General features: G+C 48.8%; 1 protein-coding gene across 5 annotated transcripts in view; it reads right to left on the reverse strand.

Annotated features, from left to right (window-relative positions):
- The window catches only part of LOC140389833 (coiled-coil domain-containing protein 150-like), a 183,269-nt gene that overhangs the window by 94,366 nt on the left and 69,038 nt on the right, over positions 1–19,865 (reverse strand). For all 5 annotated transcript variants that reach the window (XR_011934489.1, XR_011934487.1, XR_011934486.1 and 2 more), the window contains exons 12-14: positions 17,948–18,016; positions 14,843–14,935; positions 9,082–9,165 (exon numbers count right to left, since the gene is read on the reverse strand). Coding sequence is in view for 2 of the 5 variants with exons in the window: in XM_072474402.1 (XP_072330503.1) it covers positions 9,082–9,165; positions 14,843–14,935; positions 17,948–18,016 (246 nt within the window). In the remaining 3 variants the exon portion in view is untranslated. The remainder of the gene's footprint in view (positions 1–9,081; positions 9,166–14,842; positions 14,936–17,947; positions 18,017–19,865) is intronic.

Raw genomic sequence — 19,865 nt, forward strand, 5'->3', positions numbered from 1 at the left:
TATGGGGAAAATGCAAGCAGAATGTTCAAGCTCAGAAAAAGGGAGGCGGCCAGGGAGATAGAGAGAGTAGAGGTGGGATCACAGACCTGGACCCGGGAGGGGGTGGGGGGGTGAATGAGGTTTTTAATGACTTTTAGAGTGTGGTAGTCGGTATTAGGGGTATATGGGTACCCTGAATAATGCTGTAAGACAACTGGTGTGGGAGGTACCTGAGACTGCTATTCTCATTGGTGAAGCCTGCATGCTGGTGCCGCCCAGTAAGGCGGAGTATAAGAGCCTGTGTCTCCCCAGCAGCTGCATTCTGTACCTGCGCTGCTGGGGAAATATCTAGTGCAATAAAGCCTTCAATTGTCTCCAATTTCGTCTCAGGAGTTATTGATCGAGCATCAATTTATTGCACTAGATTTTAAAGAATGGAGCTCCAAATCAAGCCGGAGTGTCTGCAACTCAGCCCCCATGCGGCAAACTCAGTGGCAACCTTCAAACACTGGCTGCCGTGCTTCAAAGGGTACCTCAGGACGGCCGCAACTGAAACTACGGAGGACCAGAAACTGCAAGTTCGCCACTCGAGGGTGAGCCCAGAGATCTACACCCTCATCGAGGATGCGGACGATTTCGAGGCCGCAATGACCCTGCTGAAAAGAACATTATATTCGCCCTGTAAACCAGGTCTACGCCCGACATCTGCTAGCGACGAGGCGACAAATCCCCGGGGAATCGCTGGAGGAGCTCTACCGTGCGCTTCTGGTGTTAGGGGGAACTGTGACTGCCCGCAAGTTTCGGCCAGCGACCACGCAGAACTTTTGATCCGGGACACTTTCGTTGCAGGTATGCAGTCTTCCCAAATCCGCCAGCGATTGCTGGAGAGACACTAGGACTCAAGGAGAAACAGGCCCTTGCTAGCTCCCTGGATGTGGCCTCCCGACACGCCCGCGCTTACGTCCTTGACCGCGCAGCAGCCCCTTGGGCAGCATGGAAACCCCCCGCGGCCAACTCCGATGCATCCCCCATCCCCCCACAAACCTGTGCTGCGAGACTGCCAGGCAACCCCAGGGGGCCCCGCTGCTATTTTGCGGGAAAGCCAAGCACCCCCGGCAGAGCTGCCCGGCCCGCTCATCCATCTGCAAAGGGTGCGGGTAAAAGGGCCATTTCGTGGCAGTATGCCAGGCCCGGGCGGTCGCCGCGGTCTCCGGGGGCGAACCAGGACCGCTACCACAACCCTCTCCACGAACCACATGCGGCCAGCTGGCTCTGCCATCTTCCTTCTCCAGGGCCACGTGCGGCCTCCGGGCGCCGCCATCTTGTCCCCCGGGGACCACGTGCAACGGCTGGGCGCCGCCATCTTGTACACCTCCAGCCATGTGCGACCAGTGGGCGCCGCCACCTTGTCTCAGGACCCCGACTCGGATAACCAAACACCGCCCGAGGAAAACATCCAAATTTTGCCACGACTTACCTCGGTGACCCTGGGCCAGTCTCGGCCCCGAACACTCTCGACTGCGACGACGACCGTGCTCATCAACGGGCATAAAACATCCTGCCTGATCGACTCCGGAAGCACAGAGAGCTTCATACTCCCCAATACGGTAAGGCGCTGTTCTCTTCCTATCCACCCTGTCAACCAAAAAATCTCCCTGGCCTCCGGGTCTCACTCAGTAGAGATCAAAGGGTTCTGCACAGCGAACCTCACGGTCCAGGGAAGGGAGTTTAAAAATTACCGGCTCTACGTCCTTCCTCACCTCTGCGCAGCCACGCTCCTAGGGTTAGACTTCCAATGTAACCTTCAGAGCTTAACTTTTAAATTCGGCGGCCCTATACCCTCACTCACTGTCTGCAGCCTCGCGACCCTCAAAGTCAATCCGCCTTCCCTGTTTGCGAACTTCACCCCGGATTGCAAACCCGTCGCCACCAGGAGCAGATGGTACAGTGCCCAGGACCGGACCTTCATTAGGTCGGAAGACCAGCGGTTACTGAAGGAAGGTATTATTGAGGCTAGCAACAGTCCCTGGAGAGCTCAAGTAGTGGTTGTAAAGACCGGGGAGAAGCATAGGATGGTCATCGATTATAGTCAGACCATCAACAGGGAGGGTACGCAGCTCGATGCATACCCTCTCCCCCGCATATCTGATCTGGTCAATCAGATTGCACAATACAAGGTATTTTCCACGGTGGATCTAAAACCCACCTACCACCAGCGCCCCATCCGCCCCAGCGACCGCAAATACACTGCATTCGAAGCAGATGGGCGGCTCTACCACTTCCTAAGGGTTCCCTTCGATGTCACAAATAGAGTCTTGGTCTTCCAATGGGAGATGGACCGAATGGTTGACCGGTACGGTGTGTGGGCCACATTTCCGTACCTCGATAACGTCACCATCTGCGGCCACGACCAGCAGGACCACGACAGTAACCTCCGAAAATTCCTCCACACCGTAAAAATCCTTAATCAAACATATAACAAGGACAAATGCATGTTCAGCACCGACTGTCTAGCCATCCTCGGCTACGTAGTGCATGATGGAGTTATTAGCCCAGATCCCGAACGCATGCGCCCCCTCTCATGGAGTTCCCCCTCCCCCACTGCTCCAAGGCCCTGAAACGCTGCTTGGGATTTTTTTCATATTATGCCCAGTGGGCCCCCAACTATGCGGACAAGGCCCGTCCACTAATTCAATCCTCAGTCTTCCCCCTGTCGGCAGAGGCCCGGCAGGCCTTCAGCCGCATCAAAGCGGACATCGCAAAGGCCACGATGCATGCAATCGACGAATCCCTCCCCTTCCAAGTCAAGAGCGACGCGTCCGACGTAGCCCTGGCGGCTACCCTCAACCAAGTGGGCAGACCGGTGGCCATCTTCTCACGCACCTTCCACGCTTCAGAAATCCGCCATTCCTAAGTTGAAAAGGAGGCCCAGGCCATAGTAGAAGCTGTGCGGCACTGGAGGCATTACCTGGCCGGCAGGAGATTCACTCTCCTCACTGACCAACGGTCGGTTGCTTTCATGTTCGATAATGCACAGCGGGGCAAGATAAAGAACGATAAGATCTTACGGTGGCGGATCGAGCTCTCCACCTACAACTATGAGATCTTGTATCGTCCCGGGAAGCTAAACGAGCCTCCTGATGTCCTATCCCACGGCACATGTGCCAACGCACAAGTGGACCTCCTCCGGGCCCTCAACGAGGACCTCTGCCACCCGGGGGTCACTCGATTCTTCCATTTCATTAAGGCCCGAAACCTGCCCTACTCCATCGAGGAGGTCAGGACCGCCACCAAATCTGCGCGGAGTGCTAGCCGCACTTCTACAGGCCAGAGAAAGCACACCTGATAAAGGGTTCCCGTCCCTTTGAACGACTCAGTATGGACTTCAAAGGGCCTCTCCCCTCCACCGACCGCAACATGTACTTCCTGAACGTGATTGACAAGTACTCCCGGTTCCCATTCGACATCCCCTGCCCCGACATGACCGCAGCCACCGTCATAAAAGCCCTCCACAGTATCTTCACTCTGTTTGGTTTCCCCGCAGACCTACACAGCGATAGGGGCGTCCTCCTTCATGAGCGACGAACTGCGTCAATTCCTGCTCAGCAAGGGCACTGCCTCGAGCAGGGCGACCAGGTACAACCCCCAGGGAAACGGGCAGGTGGAGAGGGAGAACGGAACGGTCTGGAAGACCGTCCTACTGGCCCTACGGTCCAGGAATTTCCCAGTCTCCCGCTGACAGGAGGTCCTCCTGGATGCTCTCCACTCCATCCGATCACTACTGTGTACCACGACCAACCAAACCCCTCATGAACGTCTAGTCTTCCCTAGGAAGTCCTCCTCCGGGACCTCGCTCCCAGCCTGGCTGGCAGCTCCAGGACCCATCCTGCTCCGCAAACACGTGTGGGCGCACAAGTCGGACCCATTGGTCGAGAGGGTCCACCTCCTGCACGCTGACCCTCAATACGCCTACGTGGCATACCCCGACGGCCGACAGGATACGGTCTCCCTACAGGACCTACCGCCCGCTGGATCCACACCCACAGCTCCACTACCGACCCCATCCTCCCTCCCACTGGCGCATCCCACAGCCGCCCCCTTTCCAGGTGGATTGGTCCTTCCACTGGTCCCATCTAGGGGTGATGAAGCTGCTGAAGAAGCCGAAGCCACGCTCCCGGAGCCATGGATGCCCGAACCGGCACCTGCATCACCGCCGAAGCTACGACGATCACAGAGGACGACCAGGGCCCCCGATCAACTAATTGCTTCACTCTGACTGTAAATAATTACTGTAAATAGTTGCGACATGTAACGAGGCAAAACACTGTGCTAATGTATACCGGGTACCACCATAACCTACACCTCTACCACTGTGTAACGCAAGACCACCACCCCCGCCGGACTCTTTTTTTAACAGGGGGTGAATGTGGTAGTCGGTATTAGGGGTATTACGGTACCCTGAATAATGCTGTAAGACCATTGGTGTGGGAGGTACCTGAGACTGCAGGTAAAGCGGAGTATAAGAGCCTGTGTCTCCCCAGCAGCTGCATTCTGTACCTGCTCTGCTGGGGGAAACATCTAGTGCAATAAAGCCTTCAATTGTGTCCAATCTCGTCTCAGGAGTTATTGATCGAGCATCATACAGTAAATTATACGAGTCGGAACCCCTGGCTAGGGTGGAGGGGATGAGGCAGTTCTGGGTCAGTTGGGGTTCCCGAGGGTGGATGAGGATCTGGTGGAAGGGCTGGGAGCCCCAATTGAAATTGAAGAAATAATGGAGGGGTTGGAGGGCATGCAATCTAGCAAGGCCCTGGGGCCGGACAGCTACCCGATGGAATTTTATAAGACGTTTTTGGAGATATTGAGCCCACTGCTGGTGTGGGCATTTAATGAAGCAAGAGAGAAGGGAGTCCCCCCCAACAATGTCGCAGGCCTCGATTTCATTGATCCTGAAACGGGAGAAGGATCCGGAGCAATGCGGGTCATACAGGCCAATTTCTCCACTGAATGTGGATGCCAAACCGTTGGCTAAGATATAGGCCACAAGGATAGAGGATTGTGTCCCGGGGGTGATAGGCGAAGGCCAGACGGGGTTTGTAAAGGTCAGGCAACTCACGGCCAATGTTCGAAGGCTCCTAAATGTTATTATGATGCCCTCAGAAGGAGGGGAGATGGAGGTGGTGGTCGTGATGGATGTGGAGAAGGCTTTTGATCGGGTGGAGTGGGATTACCCGTGGGAGGTGCTGGGAAGGTTTGGTTTGGCGAGGGCTTCACTGACTGGGTGCGGCTGCTCGATCAGGCACCAGTAGCTAGTGTGCGTACAAACCGGTTGAGGTTGGCTTATTTTAAACAACACCGAAGGACAAAGCAAGGGTGTCCCCTTTCCCTGCTACTGTTTGCTCTGGCCATAGAGCCACTGGCCATGGCGTTAAGAGCCTCTAGGTACTGCAAAGGGCTGGTTCGAGGGCAGGGAGTGGAGCACCGTGTTTCGCTCTACACAGATGACTAGCCCTTGTATATCTGGGACCCGTTGGAGGGGATGGGGGAAGTTATGCGGATCCTAGGGGAATTTGGTAATTTTTTGGGGTATAAATTGAACATGGGGAAAAGGAGATGTTCATAATCCAGGCGAGAGGGCAGGAGAAGAGACTGGGAGAGCTGCCATTTAGAATGGTAGGAAGGAGCTTTCAATATTTGGGAATCCAGGTGGTCCGAGAATGGGAGGCACTGCACAAACTAAACCTATCCCGGCTTATCGAACAAATGAAAGAGGACTTTAAAAGATGGGACATGCTCCAGTTATCACTTGCGGGGTACAGACCTTGAAAGTGACGGCCCTCCCCAGATTTCTGTTTGTCTTTCAGTGCCTCCCCATCTTCACCCCGCGAGTGAAGAAAGTGTTGCGGGAGCGCAGTCGGGTGGAGGGTGTGTTGGCGCTGCCAAACTTTTGTAATTACTACTGGGCGGCAAATAAAACCATGATTAGAAAGTGGGTAGTGGGGGAGGTGTCGGTGTGGGAGCGAATGAAGGCGGCGTCATGTAAAGACACAAGTTTGGGAGCACTGATAACAGCACCTCTCCCGTTCTCGCCGGCCCAATACTCTACAAGTCTGGTGGTGGTGGCGGCTCTGAGAATCTGGGGACAGTAGAGGAGATACAAGAGAGTGGAGGGAGCATCGGTTTGGACCCCGGTTTATAATAACCATCGGTTTCATAGAATCATAGAATTTACAGGGCAGGAGGCGGCCATTCGGCCCATCGAGTCTGCACCGGCTCTTGGAAAGAGCACCCTGCCCAAGTCCACACCTCCACCCTAACCCCATTACTCCATAACCCAGTAACCCCACCCAGCACTAGGGGCAATTTGGGACACTAAGGGCAATTTAGCTTGGCCAATCCACCTAACCTGCACATCTTTGGACTGTGGGAGGAAATCCGAGCACCCGGAGGAAACCCACGCACACACGGGGAGAATGTGCAGTCTCCGCACAGACAGTGACCCAGCGGGGAATCGAACCTGGACCCTGGAGCTGTGAAGCAATTGTGCTAACCACCATGCTAACGTGCTGCCCGTGGTTTGTACCGGGTAGGCTGGATGGTGGGTTCCGGAGATGGCAAAGGGCAGGAATTAGGAGGATGGGGGATTTATTTATAGACGGGAGCTTCCCCAGCTTGCAGCCTTGGAGGATAAATTTGAATTGCCAGCTGGAAATGGGTTTAGGTATCTGCAGGTACAAGACTTTTAGAGAAGGCAGGTTCCGGCCTTCCTGCTGCTGCCGCCACGGGGGATACAGGACAGAGTATTCTCCAGAACATCGGTGGGAGAGGGGAAGGTATCAGACATCCACCAAGAACTTATGGAATCGGAGGAAATTCAGGTTGAGGAGCTAAAGGGCAAGTGGGGAGATGAGCTAGGGGGAGAGATAGAGGCGGGTCTGTGGGCGGATGCCCTAAGCAGGATTAACACATCCTCATCATGTGCCAGGCTTAGCCTGTTAACATTCAAGGTAGGCCACTGGGCACATGTGACGGTGACCCGGGTGAGCAAGATTTTCGGGGTAGAGGACAGGTGTGCGAGGTGCAAGTCCAGCAAATCATGTCCACATGTTTTGGGCATGCCCGGAGCTCAGAGGGTTTTGGCAGGGTTTCGTTAAGGCGATGTCCACAGTACTCAAAACATGGGTGGTGCAGAGTCCGGAGGTGGCGATCTTTGGAGTGTCGGAAGAGCCGGGAGTTCAGGGGATGAAAGAGACTGACGTCTTGGCCTTTGCCTCCCTGGTAGCCCAGAGACGAATCTTATTAATGTGGAGGGACTCGAAGTCCCCGAGTGAAGAGACCTGGGTTAGTGACATGGCTGGGTTTCACAGTCTCGAGAAAATAAAGTTTGCCGTAAGAGGGTCAATGCTAGAGTGCACCCGGAGGTGGCAGCCGTTCATCGACTTTCTCGGGGAAAATTAAAATGTCAGCAGAAGCAGAATTCCAAAAGTGGTGGGGGGGCCCAGACTGTTGTTTTATTGTTGGGTGGTGTGAAGATTGTGATGGGGGTGGAAATGTTTATTGAGCCATGTTTATGTCGCTGTTATTATTATCATAAAAATTGCAAATACCCTCATAAAAATATATTTTTTTAAAGTAAATGGGGGAGGGGAGTGGTCAGAGGGTGAAGGAGAATGCCTGGACAGGCAAATCCCTCTGAGCACTGGCCACGACCCCACTCCCATTTCCCCCAGCCAGATAGTCATGGATCCACTGGTAGTGGCCCCTCTGAGAACGTGGAACCAACTGCGACACTACTTTGGTCTGACTGCCATGTCCATCATGGCTCCAATCTGCAAGAACCATAAATTCACCCCGAGACGATGGATGCCTCCTTTAAAAGGTGGAGACAGGACAAAGGGTTACTAATGGTAGGGGACCTCTATGTGGATGGCAGATTAGTGACCCTGGAGGAATTTGCAGACAAGCTCCAAAAGGAAACGAGCTTTGATACATGCAAGTTAGAAACTTTGTCCGAAAGGAGGCAGCGATGTTCCCCCAGTTAGCAGGATACTCCCTAATGGACAGACTCCTGACTGCAGGCAAACTGGGGAACGGTAACTACGCTGACATGTATAGACGGCTACTAGACGAGTTACATTCCCCTCTTTACGAGACACAGGAGAAGTGGGAGGACGAGTTAGGCATAGAGAGAGGACTCGGGATCGAAGCACCGAATAGGGTAAACTCCATCTCCTCATGCGCCGGGCTGAGCTTAACGCAGCTAAAGGTTGTGCACAGGGTGCACTTAACTAGAACACGAATGAGCAGGTTCTTGCCAGAAGTGGAGGACACATGTGAACGGTCCCAGGGAAGACCGGCAAACCACACCCACATGTTCTGGTCCTGTCCCAGACTTGTCGGGTATTGGACAGACTTTTTTGAGACTATGGCCAAGGTGTGGGGGTGAGGGTGGAACTGTGCCCGCTAATGGCAGTATTAAGGGAATTGGAGCAGCCAGAGCTCTTCATGGGGAGAGGGTCAGACGCCCTAACCCTTGCCTCCCTTATTGCCCGGCGAAGACTCATTCGGGGATCAGAGGAAGGCTTCCACAACACGTGGCGGCTATTCACCAGCACGTTCCAAGATCTGGAAACAAAACGGACAATAGAAGAAAGAGAGGAAGGGTGTAGGGGAAAAATGGGGGTGGGGGGAGTATGCCAAGAGAAACACAGGGCAAGCAGGAAAGGGGAACCAGAAGAGATAAAGGACGAGGGCACATGAGGCGACTACAGCAGCAAGAACAAAACGCCCGGCCGACCGCTGGTACTTTCAGTACCAGGAGGCAGCAAAGTGTGCAACTATATGGTCGTGCCGCCTGACCTCCGGGGGCTCTGTTCTCTCTCAGGGAGACATAACTGACCATTTGCCCCACATGGATTTATTTTTCTGGTTACTTTTTCTTTCCTCGTTGTGCTCATACTAAGTTTGTAGACCTTGTTTGTGTTTTTTTCCTCTTTTCAGTTTGGCTGTATATCTATATTAGTGCTACTGTGTATTATCGACATGTTCTTGTAAATAATTACAAAACCAATAAAAATATATATTTTAAAAATTGGATAATACCTGTAGCCTTCCCTTGTCATATGCCAATTTGCTTTTACTCTCTGTTATTTCAACAAGGATGTGCTCTACCTGCTCCTGTGCATGCTGCGGAGGAAAAGGACAGTTTTTAAAAAGTGACTGGTGTAATTTTAAATGTTCAGAAAAGAAGTTATTAACCCCATCCCAATTTTCATACATGACAGCATAATTAGATACACAAATGGTATATATTAGGCTTAATATTTTGTGTTATTGTCACAGACATAAAGGAAAATAAAATGTCGATGCTTCTCTCTCTATGTAACTGTCCCTCATTTCCTACTTTCTAGTTGTTGGAAATTATTTAAACCTAACCAATCTGTTGGGAAACAGACAGTTGAGGATCACCCTCATCCAATTGCACCTCATCCAATTTTACTTTCCATTTCAAAGAAAGTAAAATCGGGTGGGCTATAAAATAGGTGGCGGTTCTGATCCAGTCAGTTTTCCGCCTGACAATTAGCCCTCTTCTCATTCTCTGCTGTTCGTCTGTCTATTTCCCTTTTTTACTGTTGTTCTTCATATAGTTCAGGGAGACTTTGTCATCACCTTTGCATCTGTTTGTCTTAGAGTTTTTTCATTCTTCACGCTCAGCTCATTCTGTAAACCTGTCCTCCCCATTGTTTCATCTCTTCTGTCACTGTTTTTCTTTCTGTCCGTCTCCACAATTTCATCTTTTTTCTTGCACTTCTACGTCCTTCTCCTGTCCGATCCTTTATTCTTTTAACTCTCATTCTAAAGTTTGTATAAAGTTCAGTCTTATGTTTAAGTACCAAATATAAAGAATCTGACTGTGTTTGGCCAGGAATGGAAACATGGTTGGGGTAGTGTTGGATCTAGGAGAATGGAGAAATTAAGCAGCTAGGACTCAATGTATGGCTACATTTACAGAGGTGAAGAAATTCAGACCGGGGTGATCAGAAAGGTTTGGTATTTGAGCACACACAGAAAGGATAAGAGCACCTCCGAGCCCCTCAACAGAGGTGCGGTGATGGAACGGTTCCTTGATGGACTGGACATGCCAATTGTGGGGGAGGACAGGCAGGGGAACTGGAAGCACCAACAGGTCTGGGAGAAATCATGGAGAGCATCAGCTCCATGCAGGCGGAGAAGGCACCAGGGCCTGATGGGTTTCCAGTGGACTTCTATAAAAAATTTGCACCAGCCCTGGCCCTACACCGAAGAGATATGTTTGCAGACTCGCTAGCGAGGGGCACATTGCCTCCTATGCTAACATAGGCCACAATATCGCTGATACCCCAAAAAGACAAAAACTGACGGAATGTGGATCGTACTGACCCATTTTGCTGCTTAATGTTGACGCCAAGATACTCGCGAAAGTCCTGGCCAAGCGACTGGAGAGCTGCGTGCCAGAGGTGGTCCATAAGACCATAAGACATAGGAGCGGAAGTAAGGCCATTCGGCCCATCGAGTCCACTCCACCATTCAATCATGGCTGATTTCAACTCCATTTACCCGTGCTCTCGCCATAGCCCTTAATTCCTCGAGAAATCAAGAATTTATCAACTTCTGTCTTAAAGACACTCAACGTCCCGGCCTCCACCGCCCTCTGTGGCAATGAATTCCACAGACCCACCACTCTCTGGCTGAAGAAATTTCTCCTCATCTCTGTTCTAAAGTGACTCCTTTTATTCTAAGGCTGTGCCCCCGGGTCCTAGTCTCCCCTGCTAATGGAAACAACTTCCCTACGTCCACCCTATCTAAGCCATTCATTATCTTGTAAGTTTCTATTAGATCTCCCCTCAACCTCCTAAACTCCAATGAATATAATCCCAGGATCCTCAGACGTTCATCGTATGTTAAGCCTACCATTCCTGGCATCATCCGTGTGAATCTCCGCTGGACCCGCTCCAGTGCCAGTATGTCCTTCCTGAGGTGTAGGGCCCAAAATTGCTCACAGTATTCTAAATGGGGCCTAACTAATGCTTTATAAAGCTTCAGAAGTACATCCCTGCTTTTATATTCCAAGCCTCTTGAGATAAATGACAGCATTGCATTTGCTTTCTTAATTACGGACTCAACCTGCAAGTTTACCTTTAGAGAATCCTGGACTAGGACTCCCAAGTCCCTTTGCACTTCAGCATTATGAATTTTGTCACCGTTTAGAAAATAGTCCATGCCTCTATTCTTTTTTCCAAAGTGCAAGACCTCGCACTTGCCCACGTTGAATTTCATAATCGCAGAGGACCAGACGGGCTTTCTCCAGGGTAGTCAGCGAACTGTGAAATCAGGTGGCTGATCAAAGTAACAATGATTCTCTTCTCTCTCTCTCTCTCCCCCCCCCCCCTCCCTCCCTCCACCCTCACCCCCCCTCCCTCCCTCTCAGGCTACAAATTCAATCTGTGCAAGAGCGAGGCCTTCACGGTGAACCCAAATGGGGGAGGGCTGGAGGGACTCCCATTCAAACTAGCCCAAAACAAATTCTGCTACCTGGGGATGCAAATAGCCCATGACTGGGCACGGGACCACAAGTGGAATCTGATCAGTCGGGCAGAGGATGTTAAAAACGACCTACTGAGGTGGGATGCGCGCCCGCTCTTCCTGGCAGGGAGGCTGCAGACAGTCAAAATGACCGTACTGCCAAGGTTCCTCTTCCTGTTTAGATCCAATCCGATCTTCATCCCCAAGGCCTTCTTCCACAGCATAGATAAAATGATCATTGTGTTTGTGTGGGGTGGGGTAAGAATCCAAGAATCCCCAAATCAACACTGCAAAGGAGGAAAGTTATGGGCAGTCTGGCACTACCGAATCTACAATACTACCACTGGGGCAGCTACAGCGGAGAGAGTGAGGGGATGGATACGTGAACCCACGTGGGTGAGGATGGAGGAGTTTTCCTGCAAGGGAATGACTCACCGAGTCCTCGCCACGGCAGCGCTCCCACACCCCCCCTGACAAAATAAACATCCTGCCAGGTGGTGGTAGCCATACTAAGGACATGGAATCTGATGAGGCAATATTTCAGGCTAACAGATGTCCGCCATCTGCGGAAACCACAAATTCCCATCAGCCATGCTCGACACCACCGTTAAAAAATGGAGACAAGATGGGGGGACGCTAACATTTAGGGGCCTTTACATGGGGGACAGACTAGCGAAACTGAGCGAATTGACGGAAGACCTGGAACTACAGATCGGACAGGAACTCAAGCACCTCCAAATCAAGCACTTTCTCCGCAAGGAGATAGTAGGACACCCCAGTGCCCTCGAGAGACAGACTATTGGAGGAACTTACGGACAGTAAAGGAGGGAATTGCAGGAACATCTGTGAAGCCAGACGAAAATGGGAGGACGAACTGGGGACAGAAGTGGGTTGGGACAGCCTTCTTCAAGGCAATGTCCAAGGTTGTGGGGGTGAGGATGGAGCTGTGCCCGAGAGTGGAAGTCTTCAGGGTTTCGGAACAGCCAGAACTACACATGGGGAAGGGGGCCGTTGCCCTTGCTTTTGCATCCCTGATCACACGCCAGAGAATCCTGTATAGCTGGTGATCAGCAGCACCACCCACAGCTGCCGACTGGCTTGCAGACCTGGCGGATTTTCTCTATCTGTAGAAGATCAAGTACACCATCCAAAGATTGGAAGAGGGCTTCCAGAAAGCGTGGGGGCAATTCATTGGCCTGTTCCAAAACCTGTTCGAGGTCAACAGCGACGAGGGAAAGAGGGAGAGACAGGGGAGAGCAGACAAGAGCACACACTACAAGGAGGTAGGAAGGGGGAAGGAGATGAGGAGGAAACCCAGGGGGGGCCACAATAAGAAGCATGGAAGGGGGAGGAGAGGGGGTAGGATGCAACGCACCTACCCCTCCCCTTCCCCCCCCTTTCCCCGAACACACAAGGCCTGCAACAAAGAACGCAGAAAGGTGGGGAAAAGGGATAGGAGCTCAGCAATAGAACACGCAGGGCAGAAGAAGGGGATTCCAAAGAGGGGACAGGAAGTGAGGAAGAAGATATACCAAGAAAGATGTATGTAAATAAGAAACTGTATGAATTGTAAATATCGACACAAAAGTTCCACACTGTAAAATTGAAAAACACCAATAAAAACATTTTTTTTAAAAAGCGATAAGAGATTCAGGTCAGGTGGACTGAAGCAGACTGGGTTAATTACAGATAATGTGGCTAAAAACAAATGTGGAAAATAAAGCAAAAGTAAATAATTCGAATTTGAAAATTAGTTAAATAAAACCATTAGAAAAATGGAAGGATTGGGGTGGCACGGTGGTGCAGTGGTTAGCACTGCTGTCTCACGTCGCCGAGGACCCGGGTTTGATCCCAGCCCCAGGTCACTGTCCATGTGGATTTTGCATCTTCTCCCCGTGTCTTCGGGTCTCACCCCCACAATCCAAAGATGTACAGGTAGGTGGATTGGCCACGCTAAATTATCCCTTAATTGGAAAACATTTAAAGAAAGAAAAATGTAAGGATTTTAATGGGAAACTTTAATAGCCAAAAACGGATGCGTTTTGGTTAAGTGGGATGTAAAGCTTTTAAAATCTCAAACCGAATACAACACAACTGGTAAATGCCCACCTCTGGGTTTAGCAGAGGCAGGATGGTGAAAGTGGGAAACCTACTGTTTTCCAGGCAATCATTTAAATATTTTAATGTAGGGCAGCACGGTGGCCCATGGTTAACATTGCTGCCTCATGGCGCCAAGGTCCCAGGTACGATCCCGGTTCTGGGTCACCTTCCGTGTGGAGTTTGCACATTCTCCCCGTGTTTGCGTGGGTTTCGCCCCACAACCCAAAAGATGTGCAGGCTCGGTGAATTGGCCACGCTAAATTGCCCTTAATTGGAAAAAATGAATTGGGTACTCTAAATTTACGAAATATATATTTTAATGTGTTTCACAGTTTAGTTCAATTTTAAATTTTATGCTGGCCAGTTGTGCTTCCTGGACCTTGGAATACTCCACAGCTGAAAGAAAGTGAGGAGTACTGGATCTAGCAGGTGAGTTACTCCCAGCATTTATTGTGGGTCAGGAATAGCAGGAGACTCCCTGGCTCACCAACGTAAGCTGTGCCCCTTCATCTGTGGTTCGATTGCCCCCAAAGCTGGGGGCCAACATTTTTCCACCAACCAACTTCATCCCCCACTCCACTCTTTCCAGTACCTCCCCTCTCTCTCTTCCATATACACCCCAGCTACACCTACCAATAAACAGCCCCCCAAACCTTTCAATCTCTCCCAGAGACTTCTGACCCCCCCCCACCCCTCCGCCCCCCGACCCCCACATACACACACACACTTTTCTGGCCCATCTTATCTTCCACCTGGGTCCTTTCAATCTTTGCATCCACTCCAGCCACTGCTATCTCGGTCTCAAATACATCCCTGATCACTGCCCAGCCTGCAAACCAAGTCCTGGCCCCAGCCCCTCCCAATTTCTCTCTCCCTCCTCTCCGCTGCCCAAATGTGGTCTAGTATCATATATATATATAGCCCGTTGACTGCTAGCTAGCCTCTCAATATGGTGGGCTGTGTCTGAAAAATTTAAAAAATTCAATCAGATCCTGTCATTAAATTTGGCAGGAACCAAAGGGAAACCCTTCCTTCCAAGTTTCCAGAAGTGTTTCTTTTTAACCTTAATAGCATGGGTGAAAACAAAGTATAGGAAGAGAAAACAATATTAAAATTTATGACATAGAAGACAAAAACCTAACCGGTTCAGTTGCAAAATCTGTTCGACAATAAAGATTGCTTTGAGGATTCTATTGCCTACCTGCTGATGTTCTATTGCTGAGAGACGCTCTACAAGATGTCCATTTTCTTCCTCTTGTTTATTCAAGGCAGCAGTCAATGCACCCATCTTAAACTGCATAAAATAGTTAACCTTTCAATATCTATCAAAATAATTTACCACACAAATGCTTATTTTTTTAACTAATCACCAAAGTACCTCAACTCTTAATTTCACATCCAGGAGAACTCAACCTCTCAACTGACTTTAAATCTTCAAAATCATCATAATTACTACAATCAAGATATATCATACAATAATTCTGCCTTCAGCTGCTCCAAATCACACAGAGTCTGTGAACTCAAGCAGCAGCTGGATTCACTGATGGGCATATCGGTGGTTGGCTATTTCTTGGATCAAATGTTTCAAGATGTAGTTACCCCACAGCCACAAATCAAATCAGAGTAAGTGGTCACTGGGGAAAGTAAGAAAGAGACAGGCAGTGAACATAGCTAGGTTGTGGTATGGTGAACTACATATCACATGACACCAGGAGTGGAGAGCCCCCATCGGAGGGGACAAGGCTCTCCAACTACTGCGCAGTTGGACTGTAACTGAGCTTCAGGGTTCATTCAAAAAAAGAACACTTTTGGAATAACAAGGGGAAATGTGTGTAGTTCTGTCAACATTTACAGGGACAAAATGAATCCTAGAAGAGAGATTGGAGGTCCATTTCTTGCGTGAGTCCCATGATAACTTAGGCATTTGTACTGATGTCCATCTCCATGGAAAGAGTAGTTATCTGTGTCATGATCAATCGTGGCAAGTAACCTAGTGAATACTTTCCATGATCAATGGCCCACTCAGTCTATTACATTAACCAGAATAGAGGTACGCCTCATTTTGGCTTTCTTTTTAACACCTCACTGAAGGTCAGCCAAATGCTCTTCAGTTCTTGGCTAGCAGGGAAGTGCTTTTGAATTTTAAGGTGAAAGATGGAGAAAGGGCAAATGGAAGTGGGGACTCTCCTCAAGGCATTCCCACTTCTCATTCTTTGCCCTGCCTTATTCTCAGATACCCATATGCAGCCACCTGTCCCAGTGACTAAGAGTTCCCTTTCACAGATGCAGGTTTTGGCAGATCCTTAACATGCTCCAAAACCTAGAGTATGACACCCATGGACATTCAGCTTTCAGAGCAGGGGAACTGTTGAATGGAGGTGGGTTCAGGTGTGGTCGCTGAGGTTAAATATTGGCATGATCCTGTTCACTGCCAGCTTTTACCAGGGCTCATTCCCAGGTGAATAGGAAACCTCTGTGGAGATGCGGATCAGTCATTTAAATATTTAACTATATAATTAATTAATGAACCTAGAATTTTGACTTAACAGCCAGCATACGGGTTTCTCAAGTTGTGTGGACCTTGCCGAAGGCATCAATGTGTAAGCATAGTGGGCAATCATTAATCAATAAAACTGACAGGATTGAAAGCCTTTAAACAGTGAAACTACATAGATGCTGGCCTCCATTTGTGAAAGGTTTGTTCACAGGACTTCTGAGAGTGTGCTTTTACTGCTTTAGAGGGGACTTCCAACCTTTTGGAAGTCATTCGACCTATGTTAGACTTTGTCCACTTTGATCCACACTTCCCTGCTATCAGCCATCACTACAGTATTACAAATAAAAAAGCAGTCACAGCAACAAGAACAATTATTCACTATGTTACCTGCCAGGGGAGGGATCCAAGGAAACACCAGGAGGGTACCCAGGGGGAGACCAATGAGGGGGCCCGAGGTCCCTCCCCCCACAAAGCCATAAAAACAAAATGAGCATTGGATAATACATCTATTTGTTGTCCATTCCTAAATGCCCTTGAACAGAGCGGCTTCCTAGCCCATTTTAGAGGGCATATCTGGAGTCGCATGTGGACCAGACCATGCAAGGATGCCAGATTTCCTGTCCTAAAGGATATCAGGGAACTAGATAGGTTTTTACACCAATCAATGATAGCTTCATGGTCATCACTACTGAGACAAGCTTTCAATTCCATATTTTATTAATTGAATTTAAAATTCACCAGCTGCCTTGGTGAGTTTTGAACTCTTGTCTGTAGGGCATTATCCTGGGCCTCTGAATTACTAGTCCAGCCACATTACTACTACACTACCATCTCCCCAATAGGTCACTTCTGAAATGTTCGTAATGATTTTTATTTCTACAACTCTGTCCAATTTTACACAAAATCTCAACACTACATTCATCATTAGCATTCTTTGTTCACAGATGGTATATTTGGTACAGATGGTGAAAAGATGGCCGGCTGGATACTCCATTCCTGAGACTAAGTGTTGACGCCGGGACAGGATTTGTGGACTTCCACAACAGCAAAACTAGCGCCACACCTGAACCGATTCAGCAACTGTGGCGGAGCCATGCGGTACACCATTGATTCCAATGAGAAATGGTGCTGGATTTGCCGGGTCCATGACTGACACTCGGGAGGTTGACAAGCTGCAACTGCATATATACACTTCACTCCCCACACAAACATCCCAGCCAATAAGGTGGCACTGGTTGCACTGGAGCACGCCCATCCCGCTGATGGGTTGGCTGGGACCAGAGGGCGCTTAGGGGGGTGTCCTGGGGGGAGACTCATACAACCTGTGGCCCCCAAGTTCACAATGGGCAGTCAGCGGCGTGCAAAGCCCACCTCTTGACCAACCCCCCCCCCCCCCCCCCCACTGGCCAGCTGTACAATTGTCAGCAAACTATGACGATGTTGGACACTTTCTGTACCCCCTCTCTCCTCCTCAGCAGCCACGGCACCAGTTTCACGAGTAGACCTTGCCGTCGTGAATTCGTCCCAGTGGAGGCGGAGAATCACAGAAGCCCGAAAGAATATCGGGTCAGGCCCGCTAATTATATGCCAACAGCGTTTACTGTAAGTATATTCTGGAATGCATTGACGCCGCTGTCGAGGCACCGGAGAATTGTGGTCTGGCGTGAACCCAGCACTCGACATGATTTTGGTGTCAAAACCAATTCTCCGCCCAATCGCATTTCCCAATTCCAGCATCAACCAAAGGAGAATCCCGCCCCGTATATTTGAAGACACAAGATTGATATAAGTGATCAAATACTACTTCACCTGGTTTTCAGTCATTTGTTTCTCAAATTGGTTCTTCTCCTCTGTGGTTTTATCAATGATGTTGTTCGTCTGCCAAGAAAACAACTAATGGGTGACTTTTGCAAAGTGGAATATAAAAGACACAACTTATTAAAACAAACAAAAAAACACGAGTTGAAGTTCTGAGCTGCAATTCAGTAGGATTTCTTAGTCATGAACTACCAAACCAGATGTACTTATTAGAAAGAATAAGCAAAACTTAAATTAGCTTACAAAGTTTATTTTCTACCATACTTACCCCAAACTATAATACATAAGATACGTGAAGCAATCATTTGAAACCAAGATACTCCTTTGACTTCCATGAATTCAAGAAGTGGAGAGATACTTGGTGCAACAAAATGTTCTGCTCCAATATACTAATCAGGCTTATACATGAGTTAGGATACTCCTAGTTACGGCCAGTGGCAAGTAATTGCTACTACATGATTAGATACATTTATAATTACAATAATGCAATTATGAATAGCTGCAATTAATTCCATTTCTATTCTCACAATGTAAATCTTGAAAAAGCTGCATTTATTGCACAACCCTATCCAATGAAGATGGTGGTGGGAATTCTTGTTGCAGTGCGGCTTGTGGCATTCCCTCAAGTGGAGCAGGGAAGAGCTGCGTGACTGTAAGACCAGTGAGGCACTCGAGTGAACACATCAGACAAATAAGATAGAGGTTTGGGTCTAGTTGGATGTAGAGAGCACAATAGTGTAGCAGGGGAAGAAAGGAGGAAGTTGGACTAGTGAGATGAACAGATGGATTGGCAGGTAAACACCCCATGGCAAAGCCAGCAGATTGGCTCATAGGCCAGCTAGCAAAAAATGGGGGAAATTAGGCTTTTCCTGCAGAAGCAGTTGCTAAACAATGAGCTAGCAAATAAAACAGGCACAGAAACAAATGCTATTTGGCTTAAACAGGAGCAGTGAGGAACACAAAGGCATGATCTCTATGGGCCCCTGCAACAGGAGTACAATTGGAGTGCCTTATTTACATTTAACAAGCTAGCTGAACTCCAGTAAATATACTGCTGTAATGCCACCTTGTGGTGAATGTTAAATAGTTAGAATTGACAAAAGTCAATTGAAATTTGACTTAGCCAGGAGCACATAATCACATCTGCTGCCCTTTATACCCTGCTCAATATTCAATTTGAACATCCAGAGGAGCATATAGCTGACAGAAAATGCAATATTGTCCATTTTGTGCCCATGTCCAAATTAAATTTCACCCCGAGTTCAGCTGTTTGACAGATATGCAACAGTAGGTGGCACGTTAAGCTCATAGCACCACCTCTAACATATTATTAAATTGTTAAGATCATTCATCATTATCAATATCTTACAGGCAGATAGATACAAGTTGAAAAATGTCAAATGCTACAATTATAAAAAATACATGCAATTTACAACAGGTCACTCACTGCATTTTTAAATATATAGAATCATAGAATCATAGAAGTTTACAGCATGGAAACAGGCCCTTCGGCCCAACCAGTCCATGCCGCCCAGTTTTTTACCATTAAGCTAGTCCCAGTCCCATATCTAACCGTAAAGTAAAAATGTCACAGGATGTCAACAGCATCATGCTTTTTCTATATTATATTTTTCATTTGACCACTTGAATTCATAATATACATTTATATAATGTTTAGCAATTTGAACATTAGGATCCTATAGATAAAATGGAATTGGAAAGTTTATTATTCACTGAATCCTTGGTAATTTGGCTAGATGCATGATAAAATTGTGAAATTTATATAGGTCTATTTCAAATTTACTAACAAAAAATCACTGAAACATTGAGCAGGTTTTTTGGCCCCAACAGTCACTGGAATCAGGTTTGGGAGCGGGAGAGTTTAAACTTTACAATGTGCGGGCTTTTT

The sequence above is a fragment of the Scyliorhinus torazame genome, chromosome 14 (genome assembly GCF_047496885.1).
Source record: "Scyliorhinus torazame isolate Kashiwa2021f chromosome 14, sScyTor2.1, whole genome shotgun sequence".
In the NCBI taxonomy this organism is placed as follows: domain Eukaryota; kingdom Metazoa; phylum Chordata; class Chondrichthyes; order Carcharhiniformes; family Scyliorhinidae; genus Scyliorhinus; species Scyliorhinus torazame.